The sequence below is a fragment of the Microcaecilia unicolor genome, chromosome 5 (assembly GCF_901765095.1).
Source record: "Microcaecilia unicolor chromosome 5, aMicUni1.1, whole genome shotgun sequence".
Lineage (NCBI taxonomy): Eukaryota > Metazoa > Chordata > Amphibia > Gymnophiona > Siphonopidae > Microcaecilia > Microcaecilia unicolor.
In genome coordinates, this window is record NC_044035.1 from 17,349,993 (window position 1) to 17,365,858 (window position 15,866).

The 15,866-nt window shown below is 48.2% G+C and overlaps 1 protein-coding gene across 2 annotated transcripts in view; it reads right to left on the bottom strand.

Moving 5' to 3' along the window:
* Positions 1 to 305: 305 nt before the first annotated feature.
* VWA2 (von Willebrand factor A domain containing 2) overlaps positions 306 to 15,866 on the bottom strand; it is an 84,965-nt gene continuing 69,404 nt past the window's right edge. Inside the window, exons 11-14 of one of the 2 annotated variants that reach the window (XM_030202687.1) lie at positions 10,674 to 11,252; positions 6,611 to 7,159; positions 3,895 to 4,017; positions 306 to 1,675 (exon numbers count right to left, since the gene is read on the bottom strand). In XM_030202687.1, the coding sequence (XP_030058547.1) occupies positions 1,584 to 1,675; positions 3,895 to 4,017; positions 6,611 to 7,159; positions 10,674 to 11,252 (1,343 nt within the window). In that variant the 3' untranslated portion in view covers positions 306 to 1,583. The remainder of the gene's footprint in view (positions 1,676 to 3,894; positions 4,018 to 6,610; positions 7,160 to 10,673; positions 11,253 to 15,866) is intronic. The other variant, XM_030202688.1, reaches the window with a different exon arrangement.

Below are 15,866 nucleotides of genomic sequence, written 5' to 3' on the forward strand. Positions count from 1 at the left end.
TGCGTACGCCTTGTAGCGCTATAGAAATGCTAAATAGTAGTAGTAGTAGTAGTAGTGCTTCCTGAAAGCAAGGCCCGTTCCCAAAATTTGAATTCATCATGGGCTGCCAGCAGGGACTGTCTCTTTATGTCCAGTGAACAGCGCTGTGTACGTCTAGTAACGCTATAGAAATAATAAGTAACAGTAGCGGTCTTTGGAATTCCAGAATCTTGCTACTCTTTGGGATTCCGGGATTTTGCTACTCTTCGTCCTTATCCCTTATTTGTCCTGATTAGACTGTAAGCTCTGTCGAGCAGAGACTGTCTCTTCATGTTCAGTGTACAGCACTACGTACGTCTAATAGCGTTATAGAAATGATAAGTAGTAGTAGTAGTGAAGTTAGCTCTAAGCCGCTTTTTGTGTGTTGATTTTTCTCTGTTTTGGGTACTGGTGTGGTGTTAGAACTCATAGCAATGCTGTAATGTATTTAGATCCCTAAGAGTGAGATTAGGTTTTTATGCTTATCAATTCAGTCCTGAAATTAAAAAAAAAAACATCAGTATCGGACGTTTGACTACAGCATGGAGTGCCTAATGGTTCTACAATAATACCACATTACTGGACTGTTTACCCAGTGCTTATGAAACAGAGTTGCCCGTCCTTTTAGAGCTCCTGCCCTACACTTACAGCATTCTTTCTATCATTAGACTTAACATGACCCCAAAATCCAACTCATTCCACACAAACAATTCCTGCGTTAGCAAAGGCTTGGGCTTTTCATCAGTCCAGATCCTTTCTGTGTCTTGTGCATTGGAGACTCGGGATTTGAACTATTTCTTTGTCTTGTCTTCTGAAGACCAAATTGAACTTCGCAATGCAAGCTGTAGGATTATTGGTATCAGATGACTTCTTATGGGGCAGGCTCAGTCAGTCCTGAGTTATCTCATTTTATGCCTGGAACTGTGGTTCTCATTACCTTAAAAATATCATGCACTGGGGTAAAATTAGATGTGATTTGACCTTTCCTAGGTGGCACACAGTCCTATGGTTCATCGGTATCTTCAATGGAAGGTTACCAGAATTATAACACAGCGTCCTGAAACTTTGTTAAGGCCATCCTGACACTGATAATAAATAGTACTGAAAATATTTACTTCTCCCTAAAACTAAGTTCCTTTGCACCAGCCTGGCTCCACTTTTGTATCTGACTGCAGTACTTGATCAGCTGGATAGGTTCCACTCACACATACTTCACCTCTGCTCCTTTCAATAGAATGAAGTGGTGTAATAGTCGTGTTAAATCATACATTGGTGATACACCATTTGTGCTTTTCTTATCTGAAGACAAGATGTCATAAGTATACCAAAACCAAGTCTAACATTAGTGAGGGAAGTGCCACTCAAGAATCTGGAGACTAATGTTGGCATAAAGCTGGCTGCCTTGGACTGAAGGCACTGGCCTCAAGATGAGCAGGAGTCAGGTCTAGCAGAATCCAAAAGGGCACCAACTATCTCGGGACCAGCATGGAAGGGTTTCAGCTTTGTGAAATGGCTAGGGAACATGTCAACGTGATCCATCCTTGGTTCAAGCCTTCAGGGCCATGCTAAGCTTTCTTATGATGATGACGATAGCTTGTGGGATTTCTCTGTCGCTGAAGCTTTATTGGACGGATTGGAGGAACTCCCCTTGAGATTTCTGTAAAGCATAAAGAGGACCTGATCAGAGTGGGCAGCGATGTAGCATACATGAAAAAATCCATTATGGGCTGTGCTATCTCCCAGTGCACTCCAGCATTCCTCTGCCTCTAGCCAGTGCCTTATTGCACTGCTTTGTGTCTTTGAAATCAATAAATACCATATCTTGAAATCCTTCAGTCTCAGATTACTGTGCCCTAAAAGCTTGACTCAGCATTTTTCATGTGCTAAATCTTAGCTGTCAAACTCTTGACCACTGGTTGAACTTTCTTAGATCATTCTTCATTTTTTTTCTCCTCCATCAGGCTGCCCATTCTGTTGTGGATAGTTTCATCTATAGAAGAGAAATTTTTCCTACTAATCCCTTTGCATTGCCATTATCAATGAGGGCATCATAGAGCTCCAGGCCATAAGGGCTAGGTTGAACCCAAGGAGGTTTAATTGACATGAGACAGAGGGCGTGTGCTTGGCCCAATATCTGGCCTGAAACCAGTAGGTGGAGCTTGCCGCCATACTGAGTCACCCAAAACAATAGGAAACGCTAATTAGAAATAAGGACTGCCTCTATGTGGCTTGGCATGGACCAATAGTTTGTTTTGGTTTGAATGTATCAAGATGGCGGCCACGGCTTCAGCCTTGTCATGTGACACTGTCTCCTGTCCGTTAAACTTCCTTGGTTGAACCACTGACGCTAGCCCCAAGTCTTTGGTATTCACTACCAGTCTCAAGAGCTGCCAACAGGTCACGTTTTCAGAATATACCTATTGAATACACATATTGCCTTCACATGCAGTACCTTGATAGTTAGAGCTCTCCCTTCATCCATAAGACCCAAAACGAAACTTCTGCAACCCCCTTATGAATCCACCAAAGCAATGGTCCCTCGAGGACTGGGCGTGAACAGCATTAGGTTAAAGCATTCTGAATATTGCCTTTCTGATTTCACTACCGAGTTCCCTAAGGAAAGCAAGGCTACATCTCCCCTTTACGTACAGTAGAACTGGTCAGCCTGGCTGTTGAGATACAGAATTATGTGTTCACTATTTCTATAAAGGGAGGGGGAGCACATAATTCTGTATCTCAACAGCCAGGCTTTATAGAAATAGTGAAGAGCCCTGTAGACTATACTGGAGTGGAGCCTAACGGTTAGAGCAGGGAGCTGAGATCCTGGGGAACTGGGCTCAATTCCTACTGCAGCTCCTGGGCAAATCATTAACCCTCCCTTGCCCAGATAACAAAAACTGAGCCCACTAGGGACAGAGACCGTACCAGAGAAAGGCAGTATATCAAATCCGTTACCCTTACCTTACTGCTAATCTGTACTGTGTTATTCTTAAAAAGTGCTATAAAACAACAAATGGAAAAAATGTATTGACTAGAACTGGACCCATGATGGACAGTAGAGTCAATCCACTAATAACCCTCTATCCTTAGCGTGAACTCTATCTACCAGTCTGTAGCCTTGTTTACTGTCTTTAGGTGCAGCCCTAGACTACTTTTTATATACATGGACCCAGTGGCATAGCTACATGGGGCCAGGGGGGCCTGGCCCCCATAGATTTGGCCCTGGACCCCCATGCCAACAACCCTCTTGACCCCCCCCTCCCCCGCCAACCCTCCCCTGCCGTCGCCGTGGGCTACCTTTGCTGGCGGGGGATCCCAATCCCCGCCAGCCGAGGAGGTCCTCTTCTTCCTGCGAAGGCTTTGTTCTGTTTGACGTCAGACTCACAGAAACAGAACAAAGCCTTGCAGATCAGCCAGGCTTTGTTATGTTTCTGTGAGTCTGACATCCTGCACGTACAACGTGCAGGACGTCAGAAACAGAATGAAGCCTTCGCGTGAAGAGGAGGACCTCCTCGGCTGGTGGGGATTAGGGTCCCCCACCAGCAAAGGTAGGCGACGGCGGGGGAGGGTTGGCGGCGGGAGGGGGGGGTCGAGAGGGTTGTCAGCAGGGGTCCTCAAAGTTGGGGGGGGGGGGTCGGCGGTGCTGGAGGGGGGGTAAAATGTGCCCCCTCACCTCGGGCTCTGGACCCCCCCCTCTCGCCAAAGTCTTGCTACGCCCCTGCATGGATCTACAAAGCGTTAAAGAAATCTGTGCTCCTAGGTTGGAGAAAACAGACCCCCCCCCCCCCCCCACACACACACACACACACATGAACACAAACACACTTCTCCTTCTGTAGGTCTCTGCACAGTGTGCTATATTTATAAGGCACTTACTGTTCTCACAGTGTAGCCCCTCCCAATTCTTACACAGGCAGCGGTAGCTCCCCTTCTGGAGAACGCATTCCCCATCGTTCATACAGGGGTTCGGTCTGCACAGGTTCACTGGATGTTTCGCTTCTAGACAGCAAATGAGAAGACACAGCGGAGGTTAAGAGGTTGTCTCTCTGCACACTGACCTCTCCCCCCACCCCTCAGGATGCAAAATTACATTTCTGCAGTCCCCAGACATACCAAAACAATGGTCCACCAAGAAACTGGCTACACACATATAATTTTACCTAATAAGTTATCTGCATAAAGTTAGACCTGCTAGTTGGCCACCAGGACTTAAATGAGTATGGAAAGTGGCTGAATTTTCCTCCCCATAAGGCCCACCTGTAATCCCGCCCAGAAAGTCAGGAAGGCGATGCACATGGATGGAGGGGAGGGAAGAGAGGAGAAATGCTGGACATGGATGGAGGGAAGGGAAGACAGAGGACGTAGATGCACACGGAGGGGAGGGGAGTGAGGAGAAATGCTGGATATGGATGGAGGGAAAACTGCTGAATTTAAGGGCTGGATCGGAACACTTTGAGGGCAGATGCTGAAACTTGAGGAAGGATAGGGACAGGGCTACAGATGGTAGACAGGACGCATAAGGACACAAGAGGATGGTGGACATGGTAAGAAAAAAAATATCAAATGGAAAGAAACTGCATAAAATAGAAGACACTAGAACCAAAGCGAATAGAAAAACTAAATGATCAGACAACAAAGGCAGAAAAGAATATTTTATTCAGAATGTATTAATTGGAATATGTCAGCTTTTGGAAATGTGCATCTGTGATATTTTGCATGTAAGTTTCAATTTTTCTAGTACTGCTTCATGCTGTCTGACTTCTTGGGGTAACTTTCCAGTTCAGTATTTTGCCTTCATATTTTTTTTTATTTCTAGTTCCTTGTGTCATATCTGTTGTGTCATGTGTTTTTCATGTGTGATCAAGGTGCAGTATTCTGCTAGTGTGTAGTATTTGCAGCCCTTTTTGGGTTTTTTTTTTCACAAGGTAGTGTAATGGTGTTTTAGAGCCTGGTGTAATTACAGTGCTGCCTTTCCACGCATAAGGTTGTAGCTCGTCCTGTCCTTGGAATTAGTGCTGTTATGGTTTGGGTAAGGTTATGAGTGTGTTTTTGCACAAGTTTGTGTATAGTGTTTTGCAGTGGAGAGATTGTGTGTTGGCTTTACTGAGGTGGCACCAAAACATCAGAAAGGGTTTTAGAGCCTAAATCATGACACACTACCTCTTGAAGGATCTACATATAGAGCCTATGCATTTCTAAGGTCTACACTGGCATGGTATGGGAAAGGGGGTCTGGAAATACTACTGGAGAGAAAGAGGGAGTGCTGGGTAAGGAGGAAAGAAGGAAGGAAGGAAGGAAGGGAGAAAGAGCTGGTTATTCCCAAAAAAGCCAGCTCTTTCTCCCTTCCTCCAAGCACATTCATTTGCATATATATATATATACAAATGAATATGCTAATATGCCCCGCCCCATCCTTTGCCCCCCCCCCCCTAAATGAAACAGTCAAACTACGCCCATGGGTGGGCCTAGGTGATTTATCCATGTGGTTCTGCCCACATTTTCTGAAATTAACAGAAAGGATGTTCATTATTTTCATTAGTTCATCCAGTAAAGCTATTCTATTTACACACTGCCGACTGGCATGAACAGTAACATTTGTTAAAGTGGCTGTGTTTATGGGAAGAAGCTTGAGAGAGTCGTGAGTGGTATACTCCGAGAACTAGGCCTTTGGAGAAAAGTCTTGCCCTCGCCCTTCACAATCCAGTACTGGGAGGAAAGGAGATGTTTCCCCCCCCCCCCCCCCCTTTCACACCTTCCTACACTTCAGTTGGTGTCTAGATCTACTTCACACACACAGACCACCAGCATGAAGATTAACTACTAACAGATGTCTTGCGGTATGGTTCCCTGAGGAAGAATACCGAAACAGGACCGTCGGAATCAACTTGCAAGCTGGAGTGTATATCAGAAAGATAAGTGTGTTCGTTTATCCGAATTCTTGAACTCCATGAAAGACTGTGATAGACGAGGAGGTGAAGCAATGAACAGATTTAAAAGAATTTTAAAAAGAATTAAAAAGGATTTAAATATTAAGAAGATATAATCTACGGGGGGGGGGGGGTTCAGTGGACGATGACTTTTTTCTGCGTGCAACCAATGATTATGAGTTGCTGCCGCAGTAGTTGAGACTTTTCCCTCCACTACGGAACTGCAAATTTGTTTTTTTGACGATATCACTGTTAGTGAGCAGTATCTTTTGATCTGTGTGGAATTGACTGTTGAACTATGCCAACCTCTTCTGCTGATTTTAATTGCCATTTTTTCTTCAGTATAGTTTAGAACAACACTCGTTGTATGCCAACCTTTATTAGAGCAACCATGTGATGTGGGGGTCTGGCAGCTATGCTGCTCCCCATTGGAGAATCCTGAAATTCGAGACTGCAGTGAGTTCACCAGTGCTCTGCAGTATTCAAGTGGGGCTATTTACTGTTTAGAGGAAGTGCTCTGAGATAGGAGGGTCTTACATTTGGACACGGAAAGCCAAGAACCCTAAAAATTACAATACATTCTTCAGCTTTATCAAGTCATATAAAAACTTCCACCTTGTAAAACGAATTGTTCCCAATATTTTTCATGTATTATGAGGCCTTACCTTCACACACTCTTTGGAAAATGCTGTCTTCAAAGTATTTGAGGTCTTTATATGATGCCACCTGTATTATGTAGCTTTCTGACCCAGCGATCCTCATCAGCAAATTTCTCTTTGCCTCGCCTATCCCAACCACAAAAAGCGATATGCCATTACTGCGGAGCTTCTGAGCAGGAACCACTGCGTCCTCTGCTCCTGTCCCATCCGTTAGCATTACCACAACTTTGTTCACTCCAGGCCTAGCTCCCTTCTGCACAGTCATGACATCATCGTAGATGTGGAGTAGGGCACTGCCAGCAGAGCCCAGGCCACCCACAAATGATGCCCAGTTGATAGCCTCCAGGACCCCTGAACGTGTGTTGTGTGTGTCCAGAGAGAAGACGGTGTGCAGCCGACTGCCAAAGACTACAAGTCCTATCTGAGTCACGTCTCGGTTGATGATGAAGTGAAGGGAGGCACTTTTAACAAAGTTCTTCAGGTGGTTGAAGTTCTCCAGTCCAACCTCGGCAGAGCCATCCAGAGTAAAAACCAGGTCAAGAGATGCATGGCAGCCTGGAAAAAACACAAACAAACCCACAGACCTGAAATTCTCACAATGGAATCACCAGCAAAACCGGTTTAACTGAGGAAGTTTAATGCAAGGTAGGCCAAGAGCACAATTCAATCTTTATGGAGAGAAATAACATTTTGAAGATTATTTGGCTCAATATTAAGTGGTCAGCTTATTTGCTGGCTGCAGTGTTTAAGGGAAAGGGAAATGAGACTTTATATACCACCTTTCTGAGGTTTTTGCAACTATATTCAAAGCGGTTTACATATATTCAGGTACTTATTTTGTACCAGGGGCAACAGAGGGTTAAGTGACTGGCCCAGAGTCACAAGGAGTTACAGTGGGAATTGAACCCAGCTCCCCAGGATCAAAGTCCACTGCACTAACCACTAGGCTACTCCTCCGCTAGCAGCATTCCATGTAGAAGCCTGCCCTTGCAGATCAGCAATGTGGCCACGCAGGCTTCTGTTTCTGTGAGTCTGACATCCTGCACTTATGTGCACCTACGTGCAGGACATAAGTGCAGGACGTCAGACTCACAGAAACAGAAGCCTGCGCGGCCGCGTTGCTAATCTGCAAGGGCAGGCTTCTACATGGAATGTTGCTAGTAGAATAGCAACATTAACATTCCATGTAGAATCTCAAGTAGTAGCAACATTCCAGAATCTCAGATAGTAGCACTGCAACATTCCATGTAGAATCTCAAATAGGGAAAGGGAAATTCGACTTGATATACTGCCTTTCTGTGTTTTTTGCAACTACATTCAAAGTGGTTTACATATATTCAGGTACTTATTTTGTACCAGGGGCAATGGAGGGTTAAGTGACTTGCCCAGAGTCACAAGGAGCTGCAGTGGGAATTGAACTCAGTTCCCCAGGATCAAAGTCCACTGCACTAACCACTAGGCTACTCCTCCACTTAAAAAGATAAAAAAATCTTAAATAAACATAAGCATATGTTCACCATCACTATACGTCTAGATCACTAATCACCAAGGATTATACATACTGCAGATGTAAGATCAACTGCATAGCTATAGGCATCATGGCTGAATATCGCCCACACGATGCCCTAACTCCATTCAGGCACTATACAGACGGGGGCAAATTCTATAAATCGTGCCTAAAAAAATTGGCGGGGGGAAAAAAACCCCTTAAGCACTATTCTATACACTGTGCCTAAAGTTAGGCACGGTTTATAGAATAGTGCTTGAGCGCAGGGGTTGCACATAAATGTAGGCAAGTCCATTTGCACCAACGAAAGCCCCATATTCTATAATTGTGAAAGAAATTGGAATCCACAGCCCGCCCCGCAACTCCCATGACCCTCTCATTCCTGCGCCCCCTTTTCCGGGACACTGGTAAATGTAGGCATGGATCACATGCCTAAATTTATGTGCGTACCTGTTAATTGAATTATTAGCACTAATTGGCTCGTTATGCAATTAATTTGCATGCGCAATTTTTGGCAACTTTTATAGAATTAGGGAGATACTGCTGAAGAGGTTGGAGCCACTTTCATTGGCACCATAGAAAGAATGGGTACTTCTATAAAAGGGCTAAAAGTTAAGCACCCCAAATCTAGGCACTAAGCTTATATTCTACAATCCGGAATTCACCAATTAGGTGTCACCACTTATGCTTTGATCTATGGCAGATGTAAATAGGTGCGCCTGACAGTGTTCAGTAAAGCGCAGACCAGGGGCATAGCCAGACTTCAGCAGGAGAGGGGTCCAGAGCCCGAGGTGAGGAGGCACATTTTAGCCCCCCCCCCCCCCCCGGGCGCCGCCGACCCCACCCCCGGCACCATTGCCGAGCCCCCCGCCGCCGCCGCCACCACCCCCATCGCCGTCGCCTACCTTTGCTGGTGAGGGACCCCAATCCCCGCCAGCCGAGGTCCTCTTCTTCCCGCGCAAGGCTTCGTTCTGTTTCTGACGTCCTGTACATTGTACATGCAGCACGTCAGAAACAGAACGAAGCCTTGCGCAGGAAGAAGAGGACCTCGGCTGGCGGGGGTTAGGGTCCCCTGCCAGCAAAGGTAGCCCATGGCAGGGGGGGGGGGGTTGGCGGCGGGAGGGAGGGTCAAGAGGGTCGCCAGGGGAGTCCAGGGCAAAATCTACAGGGGCCCAGGCCCCCGTGGCCCCATGTAGCTACGCCTCTGGTGCAGCCTTAAATAGAATGTTTATGACCCATCCATTCCTCTCCCATGAGAGGTTACGTGCTAGAACACTTGCTAAATTATAAGGTCAAAAGAATACCTGTACTGAGTCGGGCCAATGAGCCATCTAGCCCAGTATCTTGCTTCCAACAGTGGCCGATACAGGTCACAAGTACCTGACACCAGTGGCGTAGCTACGTGGGGCCTGAGGGGGCCGGGCCCCCTGCAGATTCACCCCAGGACCCCCTTCCCGGCGAACCCGCCCCCGCCTACCTTTACTTTTGCTGGCGGGGGATCCCACTCCCCGCCAGCCGACGTCTTCTCAGTCCTTCCTGCTCTTCAATTTGTTTGCTGACGTCCTGCACGTAATTGTACGTGCAGGACGTCAGACTCAGAGAACATTCTCTGAGTCTGACGTCCTGCACATACGTGCAGGACGTCAGCAAACAAATTGAAGAGCAGGAAGCGACTGAGAAGAAGACGTCGGCTGGCGGGGAGTGGGATCCCCCGCCAGCAAAAGTAAAGGTAGGCTGCAGCGGCGGCGGGTTCGTGGCGGGAGGGGGGGGGCGGCAATGTCGGCGGTGGGGGGGCGGCGCCGGGGGGAGGGCTAAAATGTGCCCCCTCCCCCCGGGCTCTGGACCCCTCCCCCACGGAAGGCTGGCTACGCCCCTGCCTGACACAAACCCAAACAGTAGCAACATTCTGGGTGGGTGGGCCTCAGGCACGAATGGGTGGGCCTGTGCCCACCCAGGCCCACTCTCAGCTACACCACTGGTCATGTGACCTGCAAGAACATTACAGCATGCAAACACAAACCCAGAGTATGGCAGTAGACAAAGGTTATAAGATCCATCTTCATCTCCTGTTTTACTTATTTCAGACCTTAATCTATCATTTTCCTACTATGAGAGATCGCTTGGGTTTGTATGCTTTCGTGAAATCTGTCATTTGCCTTTTGAGTGTTTTGGACAGCAACCATGGCACGGGTGAAAATGCACCTTAGGTTTAGTAAACTTGGCGTGCACAGGGTCGCAAAGAAGCAGTGGCGTACCAAGGGGGGGCGGTCCGCCCCGGGTGCACGCCGCTGGGGGGGGTGCCGCGCGCCTGTCAGCTCTTCGTTTTCATGCTCCCTCTGCCCCGGAACAGGTTACTTCAGCGGGGCACCCCCCCCCCAGCAGCGTGCACCCGGGGGGGGGTCTTTCGCCGGGGGGGGGGGGGGGCGCTGCACCCGTGGGGCGGGGCGCATCGGCAATCCGCCCTAGGTGTCAGCGCCCCTAGGAACGCCACTGCAAAGAAGAAAGGAAGAGACCTAGCTGGAAAAATAAGAAGATAATATGAACTCATAACAGGTCTCATACCTTGACTTTCTATGCTGCAGATCTTCCCTTGGAGTTCAGGGATCTTGTTGAACAGATCCTGAGGGCTGGCATATACCACTGTCTGCTGTGGATTTGTTACTATGTCGTTCAGCTCCGCCCTCATTGACTCAGCGCCCACCCCAATAAGGAACAGGTCACGATCCCTGGCGTATTTTGCTGGTTCTATCACTGGATCCTCAGAACGTGAGCCAGCAAGGAGGATGATGACTCTTGGTAGATCGTCGTGAATGTCAGCAAATACTGGGGCACTCTTAAAACCATACTGTGCCACATGACGAAGGGCTTTACCAGTCAAAGTCCTCCCTCCGGTGTAGCGCATGGCGTCAATCTGCTCCAGGAGCTCCGGTACATCCTGGTATTCCCCTATTTTGACTGCCATTCTGACGACGTTGCTGTATTGCGCTATGCCAACATTCACTGGAGAGCCCACGGCCAAGGTTGCTTGGATGAACCGCTTTAAAAACGACTTGTGCCGAAGGAATCCTTCCAGAGCTGTGCTGGAGGAGCTGTCCAGCAGGAAAAGAAGGTCCACACTACACTCAATGCTCATCTTTGGCACTAAATAAGACAGAAGAAGTTAAACACTGGAAGACTTAACCCTTTATCGGCATTGGATTTTAGTACATTTTTAACGAGCAATTTCTCCAACGCTCTTCATTCCACAAATGAGTGCCACCTACTGGACAGGGAATGTAACACCCACCTCTTTCCAATCGGTAAATATATAAGTCCACTCAGGGGTGGACTAACCATTGAGAAAACAGGACAGTGCCTGAGGGACCTCAATAGTAGGAGGTCCACTCTCCCCTAGCTTTCATCTATTTTAATAATTTTTGATAGGTGGTTAGGGGCCCATGACCCTTAGCAGTGGCGTAGCCAAGGGTGGGCACAGGCCCACCCACTTTGAGCTCAGGCCCACCAGTAGCAGCACACCTATGATGTGGCCAGCAGAGATTCCCAAGCTGAAAACTCCCAACAACTGTCCCTCCTGCATACCTTATAAATAGCAGATCTTTGCCTGCAGGAAGCAGCGTCTGATACATACTGCTTACACCGGCTCCACAGCCTTCCCTCTGATGTATTCCCGCCTATGCGGAAACAGGAAGCTGTATCAGTGGGAAGGATGTAGGGCCTAAATGAGTAGTGTGTATTAGTTGCTCCTCACTGAAAATCTGAAATTTAAAAGGTGTGCAGGGGAGGAGGGATATTTGAGAAACCATATGGCATACAGGCGAGAGGAGAGACCAAATCACCTATGGGATGGGTTGGGGTTCTTTTGCCCACCCATCTTGGGCCCAGGCCCACCCAAAATTGGGTGTCTGGCTACGCCTCTGACCCTTAGTGTCCAGAGCCTAGATCACTGTCAGTCTGCCCCCGAGTCGACTGTCAATTTTTATAGCCCATGTGGATAGTGCCAGGGCGAAAATTCATCTAACCATTCAGGTACTATCCATATGATAAAGGGGCGGAAAGAGGGTGGAACAAAGACAACAATATAAAACTATCCATATAGCAGATAGGCTCTCATTTTACAAGCCCTATACACGTTTGAGACAGTGGCGTAGCTACGTGGGGCCAGGGGGGCATGGGCCCCCGTAGATTTGGCCCTGGACCCCCCTGCTGATGACCCTCTCGACCCCCCCTCCCATCGCCAACCCTCCTCCACCAGGGGCTACCTTTGCTGGCGGGGGACCCCAATCCCCGCCAGCCAAGGAGGTCCTCTTCTTCCTCCAAAGGCTTCGTTCTGTTTCTGTGAGCCTGACATCCGTTGATGGCTGATCTGCAAGGCTTCGTTCTGTTTCTGCGAGTCTGACGTCCTGCATGTACAACGTGCAGGACTTCAGAAACAGAACGAAGCCTTCGGAGGAAGAAGAGGACCTCCTCGGCTAGCGGGGGATTGGGGTCCCCCGCCAGCAAAGGTAGCCCACAGCGATGGCAGGTTGGCGGAGGGGGGGGGGGTTGAGAGGGTCATCGGCAGGGGTTGTCAAAGTTGATGGTGGCGGGGGGGGGGGGGGGGGGCTAAAATGTGCCCCCTCACCTCGGGGTCTGGCCCCCTCTCCTGCCGAAGTCTTGCTACGCCCCTGGTTTGAGACATGCATAAACAGGCAGCAGATCCTGCTCACCACAATAGGCACCTCGCATAGGCATGTGCCGAAGGAGCAGGTATTACTCATTCGTGCAGCCCGAGTGTGCACCCTACTAATACTATGGTTCCAGCTCCTCTATACGTTCTACCACTCCTTCGCCTTCTTTTCACCAGCAAATGTGTCTTCCTCAACTTATACCAGTTTTCTGGTGTCACAGGCCCTAGCCATCCTTCAGCCTACATCCACACCCAAGGTAAGAACTCTCCTTCAAATTCATTCTACTTTCTACTAAGCCTAACCACTCCCACACCACTACTTTGCAAATAGGCTTACTTAACTTTCGTTCCGTCATGGGCAAGCACCATCTCATATATGATCTTATTAAGTCCCATAATCTAAACAGTTTATGACTCACAGAAACCTAGCTCACCGATATTGATGCTGCTTATCCTGCTTATTTTCGAAGGAGAAGGCTGGCCATCTTCCGACACAAATCGGGAGATGGCCAGCCATCTCCTGAAGCCGGCGAAATCGGTATAATCGAAAGCCGATTTTCGCCGGCTTCAACTGCTTTCCGTCGCAGGGCCGGCCAAACTTCAAGGGGGCGTTTCGGCAGGGTATGTTAGGCGGGACGGGGGCGTGGTTACGAGATGGCCGGCTTCAGCTGATAATGGAAAAAAGAAGGTCGGCACTGACGAGCACTTCGCCGGCTTCACTTGGTCCATTTATTTTTAGGACCAAGTCTCAAAAAAGTGCCCAAACTGACCAGATGACCACTGGAGGGAATCGGGGATGACCTCCCCTTACTCCTCCAGTGGTCACCAACCCCCTCCTACCCCCCAAAAAAATAAAAAACATTTTTTTGCCAGCCTCCATGCCAGCCTCAAATGTCATACCCAGCTCCATGACAGCAGTATGCAGGTCCCTGGAGCAGTTTTTAGTGGATACTGCATTGCACTTCAGGCTGGCGGACCCAGGCCCATCCCCACCCCTACCTGGTACACTTGTGGTGGTAATTGGGAGCTCTCCAAAACTCCCCCAAAACCCACTGTACCCGCATGTAGGTGCCCCCCTTCATCCCTAAGGGCTATGGTAGTGGTGTACAGTTGTGGGGAGTGGGTTTTGGGGAGGATTTGGGGGGCTCAACACACAAGGTAAGGGAGGTATGCACCTGGGAGCAATTTTTGAAGTCCACTGCAGTGCCCCCTAGGGTGCCCGGTTGGTGTCCTGGCATGTCAGGGGGACCAGTGCACTACAAGTGCTGGGCCCTCCCATGACCAAATGCCTTGGATTTGGCCGGGTTTGAGATGGCCGGCATCGGTTTCCATTATCGGCGAAAACCGATGCCGGCCATCTCTGACATTTGGCCGGCCCCAACTGTATTATTGAAACGAAAGATGATCGGCCATCTTTTTCGATAATACGGTTCAGAACTGCTCTTTGCGTATAGATGGCCGGCGCCATTCGATTATGCCCTTCTATGTGACCCAAGCCACACCCCCTGGCTTTTTAAACTATATCAGCAATCGGTCCACACGTCAAGGTGGGGGACTTGCCATAATCTATTCCTCTCACCTCCATGTTTCTGAATTCCAGCTGCACCCGTGCACTTTAATTAAAACCCTCAGTTTCACTCTTCACACTACAAATTTTCTTCTGATATACCACCCCCTTCCTCTACAGCCAGTTCTCTTGAGCTTCTCCAGCTAACTTTGACCAATCACTGCTTACAGTCCCCTCAAATGGTCATATTAGGTGATTTCAACTTACATCTAAGATGACCTCTCGTCCACCCTCGCACAAGACTTATCTGAGCTCATCTGGTCCCACTCACAGAGGCAGACATACGCTAGGCTTAATTCTCTCTAATTCTACCTCACCTCATTCGCTGAACAGCTTTTCTAAACTCCCTTTACCATGGACAGATCACTCTCGTCTTCATTTTAATTACACTATAGCCACTCTCTCTAAGAAACACTCTCTACTTTTAGAGATCTCAGTAAAATCATCTCTGATTTTCTGCTCATGCAGTCTAATCTCGACCTGCCAAGCTTTTCTACATTTCCACTGGATGCTAGAATAGACTCGTAGAACAGATTGCTCCATGATGCTCTCGATGCTGTTGCTCCCATTACCTTGCATTCCCCTCTTTCTTCATCTAGGTTCAAAGAACCATGGTACACCTCGGACTTGTTCCGCTTTAAAAGGCAACTTAGGCCAGCAGAACGTATGTGGAGACGCTCCTCCAATCCAGTGGCGTAGCCACAGGTGGGCCTAGGCCCACCTAGTTAGGGCTCAGGCCCACCCAACAGTAGCACATGTTTAGCGGTAGCTGTTGGGGATCCCAAGCTCCGCAAGCTGAAGACTTCCCCGCACATGCAGACTGCTAAGGTGGAAGGAAGCATTTTCCTGCCAGCTGAGATATTTTTTTGGTGTGTGTGGGGGAGGGAGAACACTTGGTGCCCATCCACTTCTTGCCTAGGCCCACCCAAAATCTGCTGTCTGGCTACGCCCCTGCTCCAATCCAACTTTAACAGCTATCTTCAAAAGCACTGCATGCGCTTACAAATCAGCTCATCTTCATGCCTAAAAAGCATATTAAAATTAAAGTAATCACCACCCCCCCCAATACTGATGCACTATACAAAGCTCTTAAATCCCTTACTATCTCTCGAAATGTTGACAGCACGAATAGTTCACTCCCATCTTCTCAGGACTTAGCTACTCATTTTGAGAACAAGCCGACTGAATTGTACAGGACCCTTCCTGTCCCCCCTACACAAAATAGTCCATGGCAAAACTCCCCTATCACACTACTTCGCAGTACACTTGCAAATTTCAACCTCCCCTCTTCCTCTAACTTCTCTCGCCTCATCAGATCTATGAAACTAACCACTGTGCCACAAGATCCAATCCCTTCTGCTCTTATTAAATGATCTATAGAGACGCTAAACCCTTTTCTCATGTCTATGATCATCACGAGTATGTCACAGTCGAATCCCACAGTCGATGGTAATAAATGACATAGTAGAACACTAGAACCTAGACTAGTCGCTGCTACATGAGATTAACTAACAGCAATACA